The 22,275-nt window shown below is 46.4% G+C and overlaps 1 protein-coding gene across 2 annotated transcripts in view; it reads left to right on the top strand.

Annotated features, from left to right (window-relative positions):
* FANCD2 (FA complementation group D2) overlaps positions 1 to 22,275 on the top strand; it is a 1,050,809-nt gene that overhangs the window by 343,409 nt on the left and 685,125 nt on the right. For both annotated transcript variants that reach the window (XM_085625116.1, XM_085625117.1), the window contains exon 25: positions 12,377 to 12,492. In XM_085625116.1, coding sequence (XP_085481242.1) covers positions 12,377 to 12,492 — 116 coding nt within the window. The remainder of the gene's footprint in view (positions 1 to 12,376; positions 12,493 to 22,275) is intronic.

Below are 22,275 nucleotides of genomic sequence, written 5' to 3'. Positions count from 1 at the left end.
ACTAACCAGCAGTCGACACCAGGGAATAATGCCCCAGCGGGTTCCAAGCCCTGCACGGTTACTTCCCCCTCTTCTGTTACCCACTCCGGTGGGGGTAAGCATCCAAAATTATCTGGCAGAGTGGAAAAAGATAACTCGGGACAATTCAGTGCTGCATATTGTTCGCAGTGGATACTGTCTACGTTTCACCAGCCCTCCTCCATCGATACCACTAGTCCGCTCACAGTACCGGTTGCGCGAACTTCAGGTGGAGGCCGATACCTTGTTAAGAAAAAGGGTGATAGAACTGGTTCAACCGGCCCAGAGGGGACAAGGTCTATATTCCATGTTCTTTCTCGTGTGCAAGAAAGACCAGAACAAGTTCAGACCCATTCTCGATTTGCGGCAAGCGAACAAATGGATCCGCAGAGAAAAGTTCTGCATATTATCCTTGCACCAAATCTACCCTCAGTTGCATCAAGGAGACTGGCTCTGCATGATAGATCTGCAAGACGCATATTTTCATGTGCCCATTGCAAGAAAACATCGCAAGTTCCTACGGTTCCTGGTCGGCACCAATCGCTATCAATATGCAGTGCTTCCCTTCGGCCTGAAGTCAGCGCCCAGGACTTTCTCAAAATGGATGGCGGTAGTCGCAGCACACCTTTGGAAGAACAAGGTGTTCGTCTCTCCATACCTAGACGACTGGCTGATCAAGGCAGCCACGTTTCAGAAGGCACAACGACATTTCAACACGACATCCGCTCTGCTGACTCGCTTGGGTCTACACATCAATCTATGCGAATCGGACCCGATTCCTGTACAGTGTCTGTAGTATCTGGGAGCCTCCATCGATACACGCTAGGCAAGCGTGTGTCCTTCGGAGGAGAGATGCTTTTCAATCCTTCTGAAGGCTCAGGCTCTCATGACCATTCCCTCGCCGACGGTGAGGATGGTGTCCTCTCTCCTGGGTTCCATGGAGTCTTGCATCTTTCTCACTCCACATGCACGCCTTCACATGCGGCCTCTACAGGAATGTCTGGAGGATCAGTGGGACCAGAGACGAGGGAACTGGGAGGACAGGATTCAGCTGTCGCCGCAGGCCCTACAGTCCATCAAGTGGTGGTGTTCGCCTCACAATCTTCTCCGAGGGTTACCGTTCCACAAGGACATACCAGCTTGGACCATTGTGACAGATGCATCTCTCCACGGCTGGGGAGCGCATTCGGACCAGCTTCAGATACAGGGAACGTGGTCCCAGAAGGAGGCCACGTATCACATCAACTTCCTGGATCTCCGAGCGGTTCATCTGGCGCTGAAAGCCTTCCAGCCGTCCTTTCGCACCAGTTCCCTGCTTGTCCAGACGGACATCACAACAACGATGTACTATCTCAACAAGCAGGGGGGATCGAGATCGCTCATATTGCCTCGGGAAGCGCAGTCGATATGGAACTGGCTGCTGACCAGGGATCTGACCATAACGGCGACCCATCTGCCAGGTGTGCAAAATGCGCAGGCGGACGCTCTAAGCAGACTCGTTCAGGAAAATCACGAATGGGTCTTAAACGACGAGGTAGTAAGAGAAATCTTCAGAAGATGGGGCACTCCAGACATCGATCTGTTTGCCACCGCAGAAAACAGCAAATGCCGAGACTTTGCCTCCAGGTTCTACCAACCAGGGACACTGGGGAATGTACTGTGGATCAACTGGTCAAACAGTTTTCTCTACGCTCTTCCACCCATTCCCCTGATCCCGGCAGTGCTGATCAAGCTTTCCCACTCCCGGGCCAAGATGATCCTCGATGATCCTCATTGCTCCGGAGTGGCCTCGTCAGTGGTGGTACACCGACCTACTCCACCGGTCTCTCCTGCCGCACCTTCGACTTCCGTGTCGGCCGGACCTTCTCACGAAGTTCGGAGGGCAGATAGTGCATCCCAACCTCTCATCGTTGAATTTGGCAGCATGGCTCCTGAGCTAGTGCAGTATGGACATTTAAATCTCCCTCAGAACTGCATGGAGATACTAAAAGAAGCGAAGGGACCATCTACACGGACTTCCTATGCATACAAATGGAAGAGATTTTGCATCTGGTGTGCCTCTAAGGATGCAGATCCTACCTCTTGCAAAGAGGATGTCAGTCTCCCTTACTTGCTGCATTTAGTGCAGTCTGGCCTTGATTTTCATTCCATTAAGGTTCACCTAGCAGCATTAACTGCATATAGAAAATGTCCTTCGCAAACTTCCTTTTTCCAAATCCCCGTCATCAAAGATTTTCTCGAAGGTTTGAAGAAGGTGTTTCCTCCCATTAGGCGTTCTTCACCCAAGTGGGAGCTTAATGTGGTGCTTTCTAGACTTATCAGGGAGCCTTTTGAGCCCATTCATAAGGCTTCTCTTCAGCATCTGTCCTGGAAGGCGGGTTTTCTTGTAGCCATAACATCAGCTCTCAGGGTGAGTGAAATTCAGGCTCTCTGTTGTCAAGAGCCTTACACTGTGTTTCATTCTTCTAAGGTAGTCATGAGAACTCACCCTAAATTCCTTCTTAAAGTGGTGTCGGAATTTCACGTGAATCAAACGATTTCTTTGCCCACGTTTTTTTCAGCATCCTTCCTCTCCTGCTGAGAGGTCCCTTCACTCTCTCGATGTGAGAATGGTGTTGAAATTCTACTTAGACAAGACTAAGGAGATCCGTAGATCGGATCAGTTGTTTGTTAACTATGGCTCTGTCAGGACTGGTCTTGCTACCTCTAAGCAATCCATATCCAGGTGGATTGTGTAATGTATTCAATTTTGTTATTAGAAAGCCAACAAGACTCTGGGTAGTAGACCTAAGGCTCACTCTACCAAAGGTAAGGCTGCTACAGCGGCTTTACTATGTAACGTCCCTATTGCAGAAATCTGTAAGGCTGCCACTTGGAAATCAGTCCATACCTTTGCCAAGCACTACTGCCTGGACTCTGATGCCAGGGCAGATGCTCAGGTTAGGCAGGCTTCGCTAAGGAATCTATTTGCACAATAGTGGGTATGCTTGTTTCTTCCACCGCTGGGGTTGTTTTTTGGGGATGGGCTTGCCATTCTATTCACATGATTGACTATACACAGAGATCCCCTACTACAAAAGGAGTAGTTTCTTACCTGTAACTCCAGTTCTGTAGTAGGGGTATCTCTGTGATAGTCATAAGCAACCCGCTCTCCTCCCCAGTGGATGAAACAGTGATATCCTGAATGCACCAGGCCTTCCTTTATCGCCTTCAAAAAGAACTGAAAGTAACTGGCCTTTGCCTGTGCATCATTGGATACCTAGGGTCTCTGGAGGGATTCTTAAAGGCACGGTACCCATTTACACACATATAATGGCAGCCTATGGGGCTTGTCTGTCCAACCCTTCATCTCTATCATGAAAGAGGGTTTTTTGGGAGAGTTTCTATATGTGTGAAACTTAGTGAAAAAGTTCCATTTAACTGTTACCTGGCTATCCTTTTCACTTCAGGATGAAGTAATGGCCAGAGTAGCCTAGTGTTTTCAGGCTGCATTATTGTCTTTTATTATCTCTTAAGTGTCCATGCAGGACTGCAGAAGAAGACTGCTTAAGAGACTATATCCATTGAAGTGCTCCGGGGTCCACACACATGGGTGGGACTATTCACATGATTATGACTATCACAGAGATACCCCTACTACAGAACTGGAGTTACAGGTAAGAAACTACTCCTTATCCACATTCTCAGGTAAAGATTCCCTCGGACAGACAGTCTGACCCTCACCAAGGGATCAAACCGTCGGGCAAAATACAGGATACAACGAAATATCTCTACAATGTCCGTACATCAATCCACAGCATGGATTAACTTCACACCCAGACTGGCCGCATGGAACTTAATGAAAATTTAGAAAAGTCGGAAATTAGGAAAGGAACAACCACCCAACAAGAACTCCCTCTCAAAGAATAACCCAAAGACAAACGCAACCGCAACTCCAACTGCAACTCTCAAACTCCTCCCGCACCAACCAACCCCTGTAATGACAGATGAGGGGTTATTATACCTTTTCCTGTCTTAGTTCATACAAAATATGGCAACTATAGGGGCAGACCAAATGTTCTGATTGGACATTTCTGGGTTATCAATAGTTCATTGCACTCTTCCCAGTGAAAACTGGTTCTGCATAGTGACTTGGCATATGAGTTCATAAATTGTAATAGTCCTTCCAATTCCCATGTGGGGACCAGCAAAATGTATCTTTTCAAGGCAAAAGGGTCCTATTGACAGGTTCATTCTTTGTCTCTTCCGTGGATTCTCATACGCTCATCTACTGGCTTGCGGTCAAGTCCCCAACACATCGACCTTGGCAGGGAACACGGTGTCAGGTGTTCATTTCACCTCGTGATCTCCAGAGCCATCTGGGCATGCGCAGAAATCATTGCGCGCACATGGTGGCATCTGCTTCAGAGAACGCCATCTTAAGTACTGTGGCCTAGTAGGCCCGAATGTTAACTAAGCGAAAATAGACATAACAGCAATTAATATGTAGAAATGAAGGTTCTAATGTTCAAACCCACACTAATCCCAATATATATTAGTATTGTTCTAGCTGCGGCAACATTTAAAGCGATAATACTTACCATACGATAACTTTAAGCCACAGTACAATCATGAAGCAATATAAATCTTGCAATTTTACTATTTCAACACAATCTAAGGTTAGTTTCCGTACCATTGTTAATTATTTAACTTTGCCATGCAATTAGCAATTTAGTCCCACATGTATTTGTTTATCAAGGTGCAAATATTGAGTAGTATCACTTCCACTTCAAACATGTTATGTAAATTATTTTTAGAATGATTACGTAATTAATTTCATGCAAATTAGAGGAGGTATACAAAATCTTGTTTTACCTGCTCCATCACCACCAAGCTCTCAGCTTTCTGCTTTGGCCTGTTGAGGATGCTCTGTAAGATCCTTCCTTCTTCTCCCATTCCAGGCGAGAAGAATCCTGGTCCAGGGCCCTTATCCTCTCTCGCCTGGATTATGGAAACGTCCTTTATCTGGGAGCCCCTCTATCCACCACCTATAAGCTAAAGATTATCCAAAACTGCGCTGCCTGTCTGCTTCTTCAGATCCCCCGCAGACATTCTGCCAAGCCAGCATTAAAGAACCTCCATTGGCTCCCCGTCAGGTCAAGGATCCTGTTTAAAGCCATGTGCCTGGCACACAAGGCCTTCTGGAAATGTGGCCCTGCTATCTCCCAATCCCTAGTCACTCCCTGTCATCCAACCAGGAATCTCCGCTCCAACTTCTCTGCCGTCACCCCTAGAATACGGCGAGCCAGATGCGGCTGGCGCTCCTTCTCTGCTGCCAACTCCTGGAAAGCCCTCCCTCTGCATCTGTGCAGAGAGCCCAACCTGCTAGCATTTCGGAAACTCTTGAAAACCCATCTTTTCCACATCCCTTTCTAACACCTGCTTCTGGCCCGCTTGACCCGTCCACAGCGCTGGGAGGCCTCAGGGTAGCCATGCGCTATACAAGTTTCATTTCATTCATTCATTCACCATGCCACCTCAGTTTGGACCCAGCTATATGTAAATCAGTCTTGACCATGTTCCAATGGGAACAGTCCAGCCTGACCTCCAAGCCAGGTCCTCCCTGAACCAGAACAAAAGCAGCCCAACAACTGGTTTCATCCTTGTTATGGGCTCATCAGCTGAGTATAGCTTGGTACTAGTGACACAGTGTGCATGGGACCCACGTCTGGGCATATCCCAGTTAGGATGTCATATTAAAGTGTGCAAAGAGTGATGGATGGATGGAATGCTTGAATTAATCTCAGCTATTGGTAGTTACTCGTGCCGCATCCCAATCCATCATTATTCTGCTCGCCATGCCACCTCAGTTTGGTCCCAGCTATATGCAAATCAGTCTTGACCCGGCTCCTGTTCTGAATCCAGTCTGACGCCTTTGGAATTTTCTAAGTTAAGGAATCTGCAGCTAGATAGCATCTCTACCAGATAAGGCATCACCGAATGTAAGTAAGTTGTTCGCTGTGACTTACAGTAGCAGAATTCCTTGATTATGTCTCAATGGTAAGAGTTGGTCTGAAGTACTCGTTGCTTACTACTCAAATTTGAGAGTACACCAGGTGTACTAAAAGGGTAAATCAAATCTACTGATGGCAAAGTCCTGGTAATTCATGCCCTTAGTGGTAGGTAGCAACCAAAAGCTATTTTTGGAGTGGTAGGCATAATTTCAAAACAATTTAAGTGGTTAAATCGATATAATACATTTGAGTTTGATGGTGATCTGTGGCGTGACCCTGATATGTTTGGGGTCTCACCAAGCTGATGTCCTGAGCCCTGAAAGAAAACTATGAACTTTTTAGAGAAAAGGAATACTGGAAAGTGATTCTCAACCCTTGCACTAATTTATGTTGTAGTGGAATATGGGTATTAATTGTCCGACAAACCTTTCAGAGAATCTCCTACAACTGCAATTAATGAAATATGACCTTAGCCTAAACCCCAGACTTAGTACATACATGAATATTGGTATTTTATAATGTATTAACATTTATTGAGTACTATATCCAGATAAATCAGGTGAAAAAGATTTATCATCATAATACTCCTCTCATCAATCAAAAATGAAATGAGTGAAGGCTGAATGCACCACAAAACTGTTCATCACTCATTCTTAACATAGCCTTAAAATTCCTAACTATAATGTACGTAGCTGGCTTACAGTTGTTTGCATTACTCTAGAATATATCACAATGTGATGCCAGTAGAGCTCAAACAGGTACACTGTGTTCCAGTATCTTTCTGCAGCAATTGGTCGGGTCTGCTTGCCTAGCACCAATTGATAGGTTGTTTTACACCTTTTTCGTGCAGTAGTTTTCAGTCGCACCAGTGAAAGGGCATCCTCACTTACATTCTATATTTGTTACACAGGATATAAAATAAAGCTCCTGTTAGTTAAGAAGCATATGGAAGCTACTTCATTATATCTTTCAAATTCTGCTAATATGGAACATCCAAGGGTAAAATGCAAGAACGTTTCTCGCCATTCTTGAAATGCCGCTGGGAATGAAAAATAGTTTTTTGGTTCATACAATTTCAGCAACTAATGTCCATGACAATTTAGCACTTGCAGTTTGTTTGCAAAAATGAAGCTCTTGTTATTGAATGCCTGAATCACGTTAACCTGCATTAAAGCTTCTAGTCCATGTAACATTTTCATTCAAATAGAAAAGTATGTGCTTGCATATGACATGTTGGCGATATGACAACTGCAGCACAACATGACCATGCAAGTTACTATTAACAAAGTCGTTGTTAATGTGCACTAACCTATGTGCAGTATAAACTACAGCTTTCTAAATAGACCTGGTTCCTTTTAAAATCATAATTTCTTAGGAATTTTAAGTGAAGGTTACCACATGCTTTGACGTATTAATTCTTCATGGTGGTGTTCTTCACTGAATCATTGAGAATCGATCTGTACTCTAAATGCTGATTTGCATATCTCCTTATACTTTCTGGAACATCAACTCTAAGACAGAAACAGCCACTTTGTTTTATTTTATTGGCACTGCCACTTCGCTTCAGGAACTCTGGTCATTCACTGAAGGGATCAGTAATGAAACCCATTCTCCTTCATTTCCGTGGTTCTGATAGACTTCTAGCCGCAAATTCCTCACCTTTTGACTATCCCCAGATGCCAGATTGGATCAGGACATTTTTCAGCAGTACCTCTGTGCGTCAAGGTGGCACTGTGCGGCTCTGCGCTGCTGCTGGTCTACTCCCGGTATGATGTACAGAGCATATATAGGTGTCTCACCTGCTCATTTCCTTCCTTTCTGCTCCACCGGATGCGGATTCCAAGCTACCTCATCTCTTTGATAACCCTTTACCTCAAAATGTTATAGTTTTCAAGGGAAATGTCACCACAAACAAGATTTGAATCCTGAAAGGACTATCTCAAGCTAATATCTGTGAGAGATGCTGTAGGATAGTGCCCCTTTTTGATATGGTCACCCCCAGGTTTTTACCTGATGTGCCCACCTTTAGGAAAATTCTGCCATCTTGGTAATGGCAGTATTAGGTACTTGGGACAGGGTTATGCCCACTTCCCACAGAAAGGGTCATATAGGGAGTGCAGAGACCCAAAGGATAGGTAGCCCATTGACTACCACCCTTCACTCGCCTTAACACCTCTAAATCTAGTGTTTAGGAGAGCCTCTGGCACCAGGAGAGAAGATTCTGTAGACCTACGTGAAAGGACACAGAAGAGCCGCGAAGAGTAAGAATTGAGATGCAGCAGCTGACTTGGCTTTAACCCTGCCGGTCTGCCTCTCATCCCCTACAATTGCAGCAAAAATGACTCATCCTGCAGCTGCTCTGCCTCAAAACGTCTGGGAGGACTATTGCCACTTCAAGGAGTAACCAGCATCTCCTGTGGAGTAGCAAAGCTATTTCCCTACACCCTGCAGGCACCCAAGAACAACCGCAAGGACTCTGTTCCGCCAGAACCCGACACCGGGAAGCACCACTGCACCCGGCCGCAAGCCTGCGTCGAAGTGGGCCAGTGGTGCCAATGTGGTCCTGAGACCCTCCAGAGTCGAACCCCACCTTCCGTTTGCCCAGACTGGACTCCCAGGCACCACCTACAGCCTGTTTGTGCAGGGACCTCAACAGCGAGCCCTACAGCCCGAGGAGAAGTGGACAACTGTGTCCCTAGGTGCAAGAGCACATCAAGGACCAAGCCTCTCTGTGGGTTCAACCAGACTGGACCCCCAGTCACAGCTTGCAGCCTCCTTTTCCTGGGACCCCTTACCATTGAAACCAACAGGGCACCCGACGCTGAATACCACCTCTGCACCCGGATGCCCAAGAGCCTACTGAATGGATTTGTTGGTGCTTCCCTGGACCTTGCCCCATTATTCCCTTAACTCCAGAAGCTTGATCCTGTAAGCCACTGCGAAGTACCCGTATGCAGTATGTGTTTTTCCCCATAGGATAACATTACTGCATTAGAGACAATATAAGTGTATTTACCGGTTTTCTTCAAAACTGCAATTTTAAAACGTACTTATCCAATAATGAAGTTCTTGGTGTCAAAAATTATATAAAAATGCATGTTATTTTTATAAATTTGTGTAGGTCTCCTTATTGAGTGTGTGTGTATCATTTAATGACTGTGTGTAAGGAACAAATGTCTAACACTCTTCCTTGATAAGCCTAAGGCGGTTTGATCCCAGTACCATACAAAGAGCACCTTGGGATTGTTAAAGCAAGTTCTGTCCACTAATAAGAAATACCTGGACTCTCTACTCAATATACCTCTTTTTGGTATATTATATAAAGAGTCAGGTTCCTACATATGCTCATCAGGTTTGCCTGTGCTGCCTGCAGTCGAGTCACAACTCCAAAGCCTGCAGTGACTGCAGTGGAATCTGAAGTCTCAGTAGGCCCAACATTAAGCGGACCTCTCCTATCATGTCCAGATTTCAGAGGAGATTGCAAAAGATCTGCAGCAGTGATTACTGGACCGCGATTGGGTCATCGGCAGAGCACTCTCCATACTCAGTCCCTACCTCACCTAGAGTTGACAGTAGTAACCAGCGCGTCACTTCTGGATGGGGACAGCCACCTGGATGAGGTGGAGATCAGAGGCCTCTGGTCTCCAGTGGAGTCCTGGCTCTCCATAAACCTTCTGAAGCTGAGGGCCATCCGGTTGGCGTTGAAAGACATCCTTCTCCCCGTAAAAATGGAGGCTGGTGTAGGTGCTCACTTACAACACCACCGCCATGTGGTATTGCACCAAGCAGGGCGGGGTGGTGTCATAGTCCCTGTGTCAGGAGGTGCTCTGCCTCTGGAAATAGCTAGACCACCAAGGAATTTCCCTGGTAGTGAACCACCTGGCTGGATCTCTAAATGCCAGGGTGGACAGACTCCTTTGCCAATGCCTAGTGAATCATGAGTGTCAGTTGCTCCTGGAGATAGCACAAGGCCTCTTCCAAGAATGGGGTAGCCTTGGCTCGATCTTTTCGACACCACTGAGAATGCGCAATGTCAGCACTTCAGTGCTTTGTCATTTCCAACGCGTCAGTCGCTAGAAGAAACGTTACACCTAGGGTGGGACTCGGTACTCCAGTATGCCTTTTCACCGATAACTCTTCTGCCCGAGTTGTGAAGAAGATCAGAACTGACCAGGCCCAAGTCATCTTAGTGGTCATGGATTGGGGATGGAGTGTATGGTATTCAGAACCCCTGGGTATGGGCATCTGACATCTGATTAGGCTGGCGCTACAGGAGGATCTACTGTCACATCATCAGGCCAGGTTTCTGCTCCCCTGACATCACAGTCTCCTTTTTGCTTAGAGATTGAGCAACGACAGCTGAACATTTTTGACCTTTCTCAGGAGGTGGTTGACGTCATTTTGGCTGCGAGGCATCCCTGAACACAGACTGTGTACGCCTATCACTGGGACAAATTGGTCGCTGTGTGCGGCACATGCCAAATTGAACCTTTCCATGCAATGTTTTGCACTGGGCACATTTAAAGGATACTTAATGGTCTTTTTACAGTTGCCAGAGAAGCCCACATTATTTAAATCACCTCTTGTGATGCGTTTTGTGAAAGGCCTACAACATCTGTTTCCTTCCTCTCCTTGTGTCATGCCACAGTGGGATCTTAATTTGGTCCTACATATTTGAGGTGCACTCCATTTGAGCTGCTTGGTGGTGGCAGTAATGTATACCCACACTGTTCAAGTCGCTCACTCACATCGCTGCATAACTAATCCTTGCTATCCAAAAAAAGCATGATTTTGCCAAGGAAATTACATAAATACCCATTATTTAAAAGTTTATATACTTCAGAAGTAGTTTGTTTTTGTGACAGTCAGTGAGTACTTATTCATGAAACTCTGCAAGCATACATGTTAATGAAGCTCTTAATAGACTAATACATGTATCTGTGTTTAAAAATGGATGCTGACGATCCATTAAATAATGTAGATAGAACTGAATCTGCCATTGAAAATGCAGTTACATTTTTCAAATGATTACACCACATAAAACTTTTCTCCCTCTGCAAACTTGAAACCTTGGTTTATTCATCAGTAATGTAATGACTGATCACATGAACCAAGTAATACTAGGCTTTTCATATGGTGGACGAGTGTCGTGGGAAATGAAGATGACATTATTGAGCCACTTACAGAGGGAGAGTCAAAAGTGATTAATGAAATGCTTGCAAAGCATCTCAGCTACTGGCAATTGCTAGGTTTCAGTTTCTGGTTTGTTTTTCACCCACTGTGCCACTTCAGACAGAGACATGCCATTTGCAAATCAGCCATGGTTGTTATCCAATGTAATTAGTCCTGGCCAAACTGCTAGCACAGGATCCCCTGAGCAGGCCGGACTGTTCCTTTTGGAACAGGACTAAGTCTGAATTGCATATGGCTGTGCTCTTGTCAGTGGACCGCTGAGTACATTTAGTGCTTTAGCAAACTGAAGCTCCTGCAGTGAACTGGTATCAATTAAAAGTAGCAACATCAGAAGCCAGAAATGGCAAGCAAGCCAAAATCACATGTAGAGATAGTAGGAAAGAGGGCACAGAAGAACCAAGATGGAAGAAAGACCCAAATGCTACAGTGCGCCTCCTCGTTCCAAGCAAGTCCATTCTCTGCCTCTGGATCATCTATGATGGTCTATAAAAAAAATCATACAGTTTCCCTACCTTTTGTGCTGTCTGCTTGTAACAGCTTTTTATTGCTTCCACTGTCTGGAGGAACTCTATAGCATGTTCCATGATGGAGCTGGTGGAAGCATTAAGATTTTGACTGTTAAGCTGCTTAAAAACATTCTGATTCCACTGTTCCTCCATCTATTTAGCAGGTTATGCTTTATGTGCCTGTCTTCATTTTGGCATTTTATATTCACCAGAAGTATAAAAACATGTTTATTTTACAATACAACGAAGGGGCATACACTAATTTTGTAGTACCCATCATGTCCTTTCTCCTTCCTAAAACAAATTTAGTTCCTGCATTTTCTGAGTTTGTATTACTAGTCACATATATTCTTTTGTTTTGGTATTGGTTGGATTCAGTTATGATTGCCAAGTGTTCTTTCTCAAACATTCCACACACTCACCAATGTTTTAAACACTACTTCCCTTCACTTGTTTTGTCATTTGTTCTCTTGAATTCAGCATTACATAACAACTGTGATAGAAATAATACAAGATACACCAAGTTCATTTCTGTAATACTGCTTATATGTTATTGTCCAAAGTTAATTTTGTTGAAAAGTATGAACTTAGTTAAGTTTATAGATAAGCGCATCTATCACATGAATGTCTAATAGACTTTACCATTTACGCACTTTGTTTGTACAGGTTGTCCACTGCACTTAACTGACCTTGACGTTGTAGAAAAGTTGGAAACCTTATCGAGGCAGGAAAAGGAGTTTCTTTGTTCACTCTTGTTTTTCGCAATTAACTGGTTCAGAGAGGTAAGTGGAGGGGAAATTTTGATTACACTGCAGATTTGGTGCCAACCCCAGATTTGCTTATTATAGTTGCTTTAAATGCTTGGTATGCATAGAAACAGACTCTTGCTAATGTCCATCGTGAGTGCTAACATTTAAATAGCTGCACACTATTACGTGCCTTTTTTAACCACACACAGGAGAAGATTGGCTGACAACATTTGACACATGAAATCCTCCTTTGGGCTCTCTTTTCAAAAAGATACACTCTTCCAGGTGAAAAGAGAAACAGAAGTCAATACACACTCTAGACCCCATTTCTAATGTTGCAAATTGAGGCAGCCCCAATCCAACTTTTTCAGTGTTGGTAAATAAAAACATACTATGTGCAAATGTTTTTCTAAATGTTTTTACTTTCTATACTAGACCAGAATCCCACCCCATCTGTGTGTTGTATTTCATCTGCTGGCAAATAGTGGTTTCTTCATGTTCTTTAGCATCATAACATGTCACATAGTGGGTGTGGCATGGGGCAGTGTTTGGGCTGTTTTGATTAGGAAGTGAATTTTTAACTCATCACATAGGCAGGTTTTTAGTTGGAGAAATCAATTGTCAAGGTATCCAGTCATTTCCACTTGTATATATATATATCAGAAAAATCTAATGTCAAGAAGAGAAGAATTTAGGAAGAATTTGCAGCTTTGTGTGGTGAATCGTTGAGCTGTTAAATGAACAGGTATCATTTTAAAAAAAGAGTAGTGCTGAACTTTGAAGAATTGTCCCAGGTCACTGAATATAATAAATCTTGGGAGTCAATACCTCCAGATGTTCCTCAGATGGTTTCTCAGATGATGTCTTCCCCCCCTGTTGGATGATGGACATAACTGAAGCAGTTTTGAAGATAATCACCACAGGATACCTTTTAAGACCACACAATCTCCTGCATTTTGACTTTTGGCCTTTTCGTTGACTTGATAAATACTACAACCCAGGTTAAGCCTCACATGCTTCTGTTTTGAAATGCTATGGACTTCTACTCTGCCTAAGGGTTCCAGCTCATTGGTTCAAGGGCTCTTGGTTCAAGTGAACTTGGTTTTTCTGACACTGATTTTAAAAAAAAAATGTTTACAGAGTTTCATATAGCGCAAACTTGACCCGAAGGTATCGGGTATCAGAGCGCTTTACATAGCACCAGTTGCGTTACATGAGGACACATTCATTTTTGCTAGGCACGGGGAGATTAAGTGATTTGCCCAGAATCACAGGATGTTCAGCGTCATTGCTGCGACTCGATCCCGGTTCCCCAGATTCAAGGTTGACCGACTTAGCCATTAGGCCAACTCCTCTCCCCAATTCTATAAAAGGTGTGTCCATGCACATGGAACAAAAGTTTAAGATCCAGAGTCTGACCTTACTCTCTTTAGTATATGTTCACCTGCTGAATAACCAGTCATAGCTAAGACGTTTCCTATAGTTCAAGGCAAATCAATAGATCTACAGGCAAGAAAGTGCAACTTGGGAACTGTTACTTTACAAGCAGGTAATGCTACTTGTGTCCTAAGTAAGTTTCATCATAGTAGGTCAGACAAAGCTGAGTCCTTTATAAATTCTAGCTGGAGAACAAGAACATAGATGATGAAACTTTCCATGCTGAAGTGCAGGCAAATTCCAATTAACTAATATGAGCCTTAACAGATGTGGAAGATGTAGCTGTGAGGCAAGGTTTGCACTGGGTTTTTCTTTGAAGACATTGACACCCTCTGATCTTAAGTGGGTAGCTCACCTCCAATTTGCCTTTCACAGTTGCACCCATTCTTGGCCCTAACAATAGGAAGTTCAACACTTAATGATGGAGTCTGAGACAGTACACTTGGCTCATATAGACCCAAGGCAACCAGCTATAGTGACAATGGTAGCACTTAACCCTTGCCAGATGGTTTGATTCACCAACGCCAGACAGCAGTATTACGATCATATTCTATTCTCTTTTAAATGCTCCTCTGCCTCCTCAGTCCTGGAAGCCCTCCATTATATTCCAATTAGAAAATAATCAAATGTATTCTCTGTCTGGTTTTTATAGCCATTCATACAGCGGAGCCCTCTTACCTAAGAGAAATATTCACTCTTTATAACCCTATCAGAAACTGCAGACCCTCCACTGCTAGACTCCTTGTAGTCCCCAGATTATACCAAGCCAGATCAAGAGGCATAGCTTTCTCCATCACCTTGGCTGAACTCTGGAACTCGCTGCCATAAAGCTGCACTCTCTAGCCAAATTACTTCCAGTTCGCAAGATGATAAAAACCTGGCTATACTCTGGCGAATAGTACTTTTATTAATGCTGATACCATTGTTGCTCAGCTCCAGGACACCACCATACCTTGGTAATGATGGTTTCTAAATTTCTCCCTACAAATACAATCGATCTTCCGATTTGGACATTATTGCTGTAGTAGAAGAAGAGCGTAACGTACTGCTCCACCTTTTTAGAAGGAATGGACTAAAAATATTTACAGCCTTCAGTGTTGTCCCGCTGTTCCATGGCACCTAGATGGCTAGGAAGGATGTAATCATAAGCACTGTGATGATCTATTCCTCATAGTAAGGATATCTAGTTAACAGTTGTAAGACTTTACCCTTTGCATTGAAATTTGCAAAACAAGTCAGAGTAACTCCTCTACCTGGTGCATGGCTTCTAGAATCTTAGTAAGCCTATCTGATTTGTGATTTTCAGACTGAATTTCATTATCCAGCACTCAGGCCACCTTTCTTATTCCTGTATTAATGGAGGAAAAACACTAACTATGGTTAGAAAGAAGTCCCTGACAAAGAGGCCAGATCATGTGTGTTCTCCGTGTCGCAATAAAGATACTCATTCTTGTTCGACAGGCAGAGGAGGTATTTACCATTGACATCTACCTCTGCCTCGAAAGGGTTGCAAAACCCATGCTGGGCCTCTTCTTCCTCAGTAGGTTAAAAAATTAATATTACGCTCTTTAAATCCTTCTGCCTAGGGACTTAATGGGCTTCTCATTATACAGTGTTCCTCATAAGTCTTAAATTGTGTACCTGAAACAAGATGTGCAAGAGGGATTAAAGGTTTTTGTAGTGCATATCGGACTCCATGATGTGTAGACTCAATTTTGACATGGTGGAAATTGGTCCAGGGCTGCGTCATTTTAAAGGGTGATTTGGAGGATCTGTTTGTTCTGCCAACAAAGAGCTATAAAATATTATTTCTCTAGTATCCTTGCAACACATGCTGAAGCAGGAATTTCAGGCAATGAAGTGATGATCTGTATTCAAACACTATATATCCATATGATGAATATCTGACATAACCACCTGGTGCTTGCAGTAGCTTCAAGGCTTTAATTCCATATCTGATGGTTAATTAGTTCCACAGATTCTCACATTATGAATAGTTTCCATGCGCCAAATTTGATCCAGAAACATTCTTCTCAGCAATCGTTCTTAAGAGCTGCCAGGTGGCATCACACAGCTTAAACCGTTGTTTTATTCACTTTAGATATGATAATAACATGTTTTATATGGCGCTGACTGATGGGCTGGCATCAGTTCTTTGTTTTCCATATCTCATTGGTTTGTCTCTTGAACTTCTTTTGCTGCATCAATTCCTCTGCAGACCGAATCGTAGCTAGGTCAGATTTCCCCAGTTAAAGTTTCTGGGTCAAACCCTTCAGAATATGATGTAAAAAGATGTCATTAGCAGATCCACACACTATCTGTAAGTAATATGTTGAATATGACCGCATCGCCCAAGTAATCGTCTTTCTTTTTATTTTAAACACAAAAGAAACCCCCATATTAAGGAGAAGGCTGTCCTGCTCCTTGAAGCTTTTGAAGACTTAAAGTTGTTACCGAACGCCGGTCTCTGTCATCTTCACAACTGATTCTGAAGAAAAGAGCTTGAATATCTGACTTTATCTGCTGAACCTTTGGGTTGAGGTCTTTTGACTTGCCAGGAACATTTTCAGGATGGCCCTGCTCACCTCTGGGCCGTGACTGTGAGGAAGTCCCTGCCTATTCAGACAGCCACCTCGAGTTGTCAGCGCTGCATATGACACGATCACTGCCGCTGCTCTGGAAGCCAGTATGACCACCGCTTCCACCTTCAAAGTTGGCAGTCATTATGTGAGTGGATAAGAAAAAGACTTATTCATGTGTTGTTGAAGAACCCCTTATCAGCACCTCTGTAGGGCAAAGAAATTCACTCAGAGAAAGGAACTTTTCATAACAGATTTAGACTCCCATGAAATGTCCCGTAGATATTATAGGAGCATGGAAGAAGACAGATAAATATCTCTTTCTTTACAATATGGATGCTGACCTTTTCTTGATCTTAGAAAATGAACATCCCCTTGATGTGTCACCGGAGTGGACATTCCAAGCTCCTCAGTCCTCCTTTAAAAGGCGCCGTGATCATTTACCCCTCTTTTATGGAGATCAGCAAAACCACTGTAGTTATCTCTGCCCACTGGTGAAGCATTGCACTATCTGACTGATATCCTGCTAATGTCCTCTGTAGTTGCATGATCCTTGCAGCCATTCAGTAAGGCACTTTTAAAGCCAGCTGTGGCTCCCTGGGAGAAGCCTTTCTCAGGCTTCGCAGTCCACAAACAGATCTCACGTGCCATAAACATTCACCTTCTGACCTAAAATGCTTGTTGTGGTACCCTTCCGTGGAGTGTTTTAGCAGTTTAAGCCTGCTAAGTTAACCCCAGTGGTTTTCCTGCTGCTTCTCTGAACCGAGAGTTTAAGTGGCTTGACTCCAGTGGCAGAAAACGTTTTGTCGGCTGGCTAGATCTGTGCAGTGGCAGTGCCACTTGTCTTCTTGACTGGTACATCCATGTCCTGTGTAAACTGGCTAAAATAACCCTAATTGGACTTCCTGAACACATGCAAAAATGTTTTTTAGATTTGATCAGCAATGGTTTGAATTCCTCGAAACAGCGTTTACGCTACGCCAACACATTTCAGTGTGTTCCGCATGCATTTTGGGCCATGAGTATGTATTCCTAATGGACATGCCCTTCGATCACGAGCATCCCTCCAGGAAGAAGTTTAACTCCTTCTTGAGCTTTTTAAAGACAATCTTGCTATGGCATGCTCCTGGGCCTGTCTTTCCTTTCAAAGTAGACAGGCACCATTGCTTCTGGGACATTTCCTGGGACTACCCAAACAGCAAATTCCCCAAGCAATCCAGACTGCCAGCAGTTGCAAGGGTTGACCAAAAGGATGTCAATATCGCCAACAACAGAAGCTGCAGTCTCTCACCTTCACCACTAGCTTCGGTAGAGAGGAAAGTCCCTGACTTTATTGCCAGTTAAGAGACGATTACAATGGATCACTGGGTGCTCCAGCTTATCTGCAAGGGCTCGACCTTTCACTTCCTCTATTCCCCACCTGATTCCCCTTATTGTGCTTGAATGTACTCTCTGGCACATACCTCGGTCTTGGTGGGAAAGAGGGGAAGGGAATTTATTTCTCTTTAATTCATGGTCCCCTAGAGGTCCTGGACAGACTCCTCATCAACCTTTTTATTTAACAGGATATGTTCAAAATGCTGTCCTAAGCCATGTTCTGCTCATTATAGAATGTTGATTGGTGTCCCTGTGTCTTCAGCATGCCTGTCTTCATCTAATGATCCTCCTCGCTCTCAGGCATTGCATCGGATTCACCATTGTGCCCAAACACTTTCAATTTGCTGTTCTGCCATTTGGCATGACAACTGCCCTAAAAGGGTTGATATAAGTGTTGGGGGCATCCCTCAGGAGGTATAAAGTCCAAGCGTTCCTATGTTCTGACAACTTGGGGGGGAGGGGGGTCTCCTGCACTAGTCTAGCAGCATCTTCAGCTTTTCATGAACCTTCTGAATGACTTGGGCTTTAACATGAACCCCCAGATTTCCCATTGAGCCCACACGCAGGGGTAAATGTGTCACTGTTGCACTTCTAGAAAAAATGTCTATGTAGGATTTTTTTCTCCTCTTAGATTTCTAGACATTTGGTTCACGATTCTGATGTTTCTAAATCGGGTTCCAGTCTCATTTGTGAATGTCCAGTGGCTCTCAAGCCAGAAGTCCTAATGCATTCTTTGGCATGGCAGGTGTTGTAGGAGGACTCTTCATTGATCCCTGGGGTGGCAATGCCTCCTGCAGGAGTGGAGCCTTTTGACTCTGGTACAGATTTTCCAATCTGTGCTTGTGAACCTGCATCAGTGGATGTTGTCTCTAAACTCTATTAATCCCCTGCTGTCACAGGCTACCACGGTTATAGAAGATTCCTTGTTCAGCGGAGATACCTATATGGATGACCTGATGATGCCAGGGTCATAGGTCTGAGACAGCAAATTACTGTGCGTAAGTGTGTTGGAGCTGCGAGCAGTTCTCCTAGGCTTGAAAGCCTTCTTTCCATTTGAGAGAATATCATCCGTTTTTTTGGACAACACGACAACCGCCCCACTATATAAACAGACAGAGTTGTGGGTTCCTGGAACCTATGTTAGGAGACCGTAAGCCTGTGGCGATGGGTTTTTCAGACCTACATCTTCCACATTATGGGCTCACTCAGTGTGATGGTCCATGTGCTGTGTCAACTCTCCCTAGAGGACCACGAGTGGAAACTCCATCCTGAAGTAACAGCCAGGGTCTTCCCCAGAATGGGATCCCTGAATGTGAATTTCTTCACAGTTTCTAAGATCTGAAAGAGACACGTTAGTGATAGATTCCTTACCTTAGACTATCCCCAGGCGTCAGACTGGAGCCGGAAAGTTTTTTGTAGCAGTACCCCTGGGCGTCAGTAGGTGGCGTCGTGCGGCTCCGCATCGGTCACTGGCGTCGTAAGCGCCGAGACGATGTCACGGAGACTACTTAGGCGCCACCCATGCACGCTGACGTCAGTTCTTTCTTTTTCCGCGCCAGCAAGCGCAGATCCGGATAGAGCACGTACCTTAGTCACTTTTTTAACTACTCTTTTGAGACTTTTGTTCCCCTTTTTTCTCCTGGTGCACGTAGGGATGCCTGGTTTTAAGTCTGGTGGGGCCTGCCGTCGCAATATGTCGGTGGCGGACCCCCATGATGTTTGCCTCTACTGCCTGGAGACCGACCATGACTCCCGGTCCTGCAGGGACTGTAAAGCCATGGCCCGAAGACCTTGAGGGAGCAGCACCGGAAGCTGGTGGTGGTCCGGCACTCGTCCCAACGCCGCTCCAGGTCCAGGGACCGCTCGTGGGGCCGCAGTCTTCGCTCCTCGGTCTCCAAGTCTTCGCCCTCGGATTCGGGTAAGTGACGACATAAAAAGAAGTCAAAGAAGCGTGTTTGCTCTCCGACGTCCCCCCGTCGGTCCTCGGATGCGGACGAGGGGGACAGGGGTTCTGCCCCTGCGGCTCCCTTGGAGCCTGGGAGTCCCGCGGCCTACCTGCCTTACCCGGGTCCGTCGGCGACTCCCGAACAGGTGCAAGAGTTTCTTGCCACCATGAACCGACTTTTTAGGCCTCGGACTCCCGCCGGCGCGCCTTCGGGCCCTGCGGTCCCGAGTCCAGATCCTGTTGGCCCGTCGGCGCCGCCGGTGGATCCAGCTTCGGCGCCACTGGATCCTACGCCGTTGGCTCCGCCCCGGCGCCACGAGGTCCGGCGCTGCCGGCCCTGCCGGCCCTGACCCCAGCGCCGCCCTCGGCTCCGCCTCCGGCGCCGCAGTGGGTGTCGTTCGTTCCACCCTTGCCCCGGTTCCAGGACCATTTCGTTCCTACCTGGGATCCGCATTGGGAGACGGCGCCGGCCCGGCCCCGGCCGGCGCCGTTCACAGCGCCGTTTCCGGCACCGTATGTCCCTTCTCCGGCTCTGCCGCCACGACCGGTTCCTTCTGCAACGAAGGTGGAGGATGACTGGGAGGGGTCCGAGGCCCCTCTTGCTCGTCAATGTGACTCCGAGCAGGACTGGGTGGACGATATGGAGGACGCCGGCGACCTTGATGTCTCTTCTGACCCAGGGTTTGCCTCTCCCCCACCTACGATGGAGGAGGGCGCTTCCTACACAATTGTGCTCCGTCGGGCTGCTGAGGTCCTCAACCTTGATCTTCCCACGGTGGCCCTCAAAACTAACCTCCTTACTGAGGTGCTCCAGACAGCGTCGACTTCGTCGGAGCCACTGCTTCCCTTCAACGACGCCCTTATGGACGTCCTGTTGGGCACTTGGTCACGGCCGGCCACAGGGGCCCCTGTGGATAAGAATGTCGCCAGGCGTCACCGCCCGGTGCCTGGTGACCCCGCGTTTCTGACCACTCATCCCATGCCTGACATTCTGGTCATCCAGGCCTCGACGTCGCAGAGTGCCTTTCCCACGGCTCCACCGGATAAGGACTCTAAGAAGCTGGAGCAGTTAGGTAAGCGGTTGTTCTCGTCGGCCAGCTTGGGGCTGCGGTCGGTGAACACCGCCTGCTTGTTGGGCCACTATTCCCACGCGGTGTGGGACACGGTTGCTCAGGTGTAACCTCAGTGTCCTGAGGAGGTCCATGCTGTGCTTTCCCAGGCGGTTGCTGAGGGAAATGATGCGGCTAAGTTCGCCATTCGGTGTGGTTTGGACACCGCTGACTCATTGGGCAGGGCGATTTCTATGACTGGGTCGCCACGCCTGGTTGTGATCCACTGGGTTCTCACCTGACGTCCAGAGCTTGCTCATGGACATGCCCTTTGATTGCACTCGCCTGTTTGGCGATAAGGCCGACAGTACGCTGGAGCGCTTTAAGGACTTGCGGGCCACGGCCAAGTCCTAGGGTATTTCCACTAAGAGCCCAGCCACTCCTGGGTTTTGTTCCTTTCATGGCCAAGGCAGGAGCACCCAGGCACGTTCCTTCAACAAGCCTGTGCAGAACCAGCCGCAGCTTCCGCAGGGGCGGCTCTGGGAATCAGCGTGGGGAAGTCCACCTCCGCTGCTTCTACCTCTAAACCTTCCTAATCCGAGCTTTGTGGAGCACCCCGCGCTGGTGGGTGGCAGGATCCTCCACCACTGGCGCGATATCACATCAGACAAATGGGTGTTGCAGATCATCCACAGGGGTTATTCTCTTCCCTTTCAGTCCTCCCCTCCCACCATGCTACCTCGGTGCCACCGCATGTCGGGGGATCACTTGCTGCTTCTCCAGCAGGAAGTTACGGCCCTCTTGGCCAAGGGGGCCATCAAGCACCTTCCTGGGCCAGATGTAGGACGTGGTTGTTATTCCCACTACTTTCTGGTCCCCAAGAAGGACAAAGGGGGCCTGCGCCCCATCTTGGACCTCAGGAATGTCAATCGCATCCTCCGGAAGGAGAAGTTCAAGATGTTGACTCTGGCTCAGGTCTTGGCTGCCCTCGACCCTAGAGACTGGATGGTAGCGTTCGACTTGCAGGACGCATATTTTCACATCCCCGTCCTGCCGGCCCACCGGCGTTACCTGCGGTTCACGGTAGGCTGGAGCATTTTCAATTTGCCGTGCTCCCCTTCGGCCTTACCAGCGCCCCTCGGATGTTCACAAAAGTGATGGCGGTGGTCGCAGCTCACCTGCGCAGGTCAGGGCTGTTGGACTTCCACTACAACGACGATTGGCTGTTGAAGGCGGGATCGCCCCAGACAGTCGTCACCCACCTTCAGACTACGGCCGACCTCTTGCATTTGCTGGGGTTCTCAATCAACGTGCCGAAGTCGCACCCGAGTCCCTCTCAGAAGTTCCCCTTCATCGGAGCGGTTTTGGATTCGACGCTGTTTCGGGGTTATCCTCCCCAGCAGCGAGTCTGGGATATTCAGGCTATGAT

This window comes from Triturus cristatus, chromosome 9 (assembly GCF_964204655.1).
Source record: "Triturus cristatus chromosome 9, aTriCri1.1, whole genome shotgun sequence".
NCBI classification, from domain to species: domain Eukaryota; kingdom Metazoa; phylum Chordata; class Amphibia; order Caudata; family Salamandridae; genus Triturus; species Triturus cristatus.
Note: the sequence above shows the minus strand (reverse complement) of the source record. Positions and strands in the feature narration are given on the sequence as shown.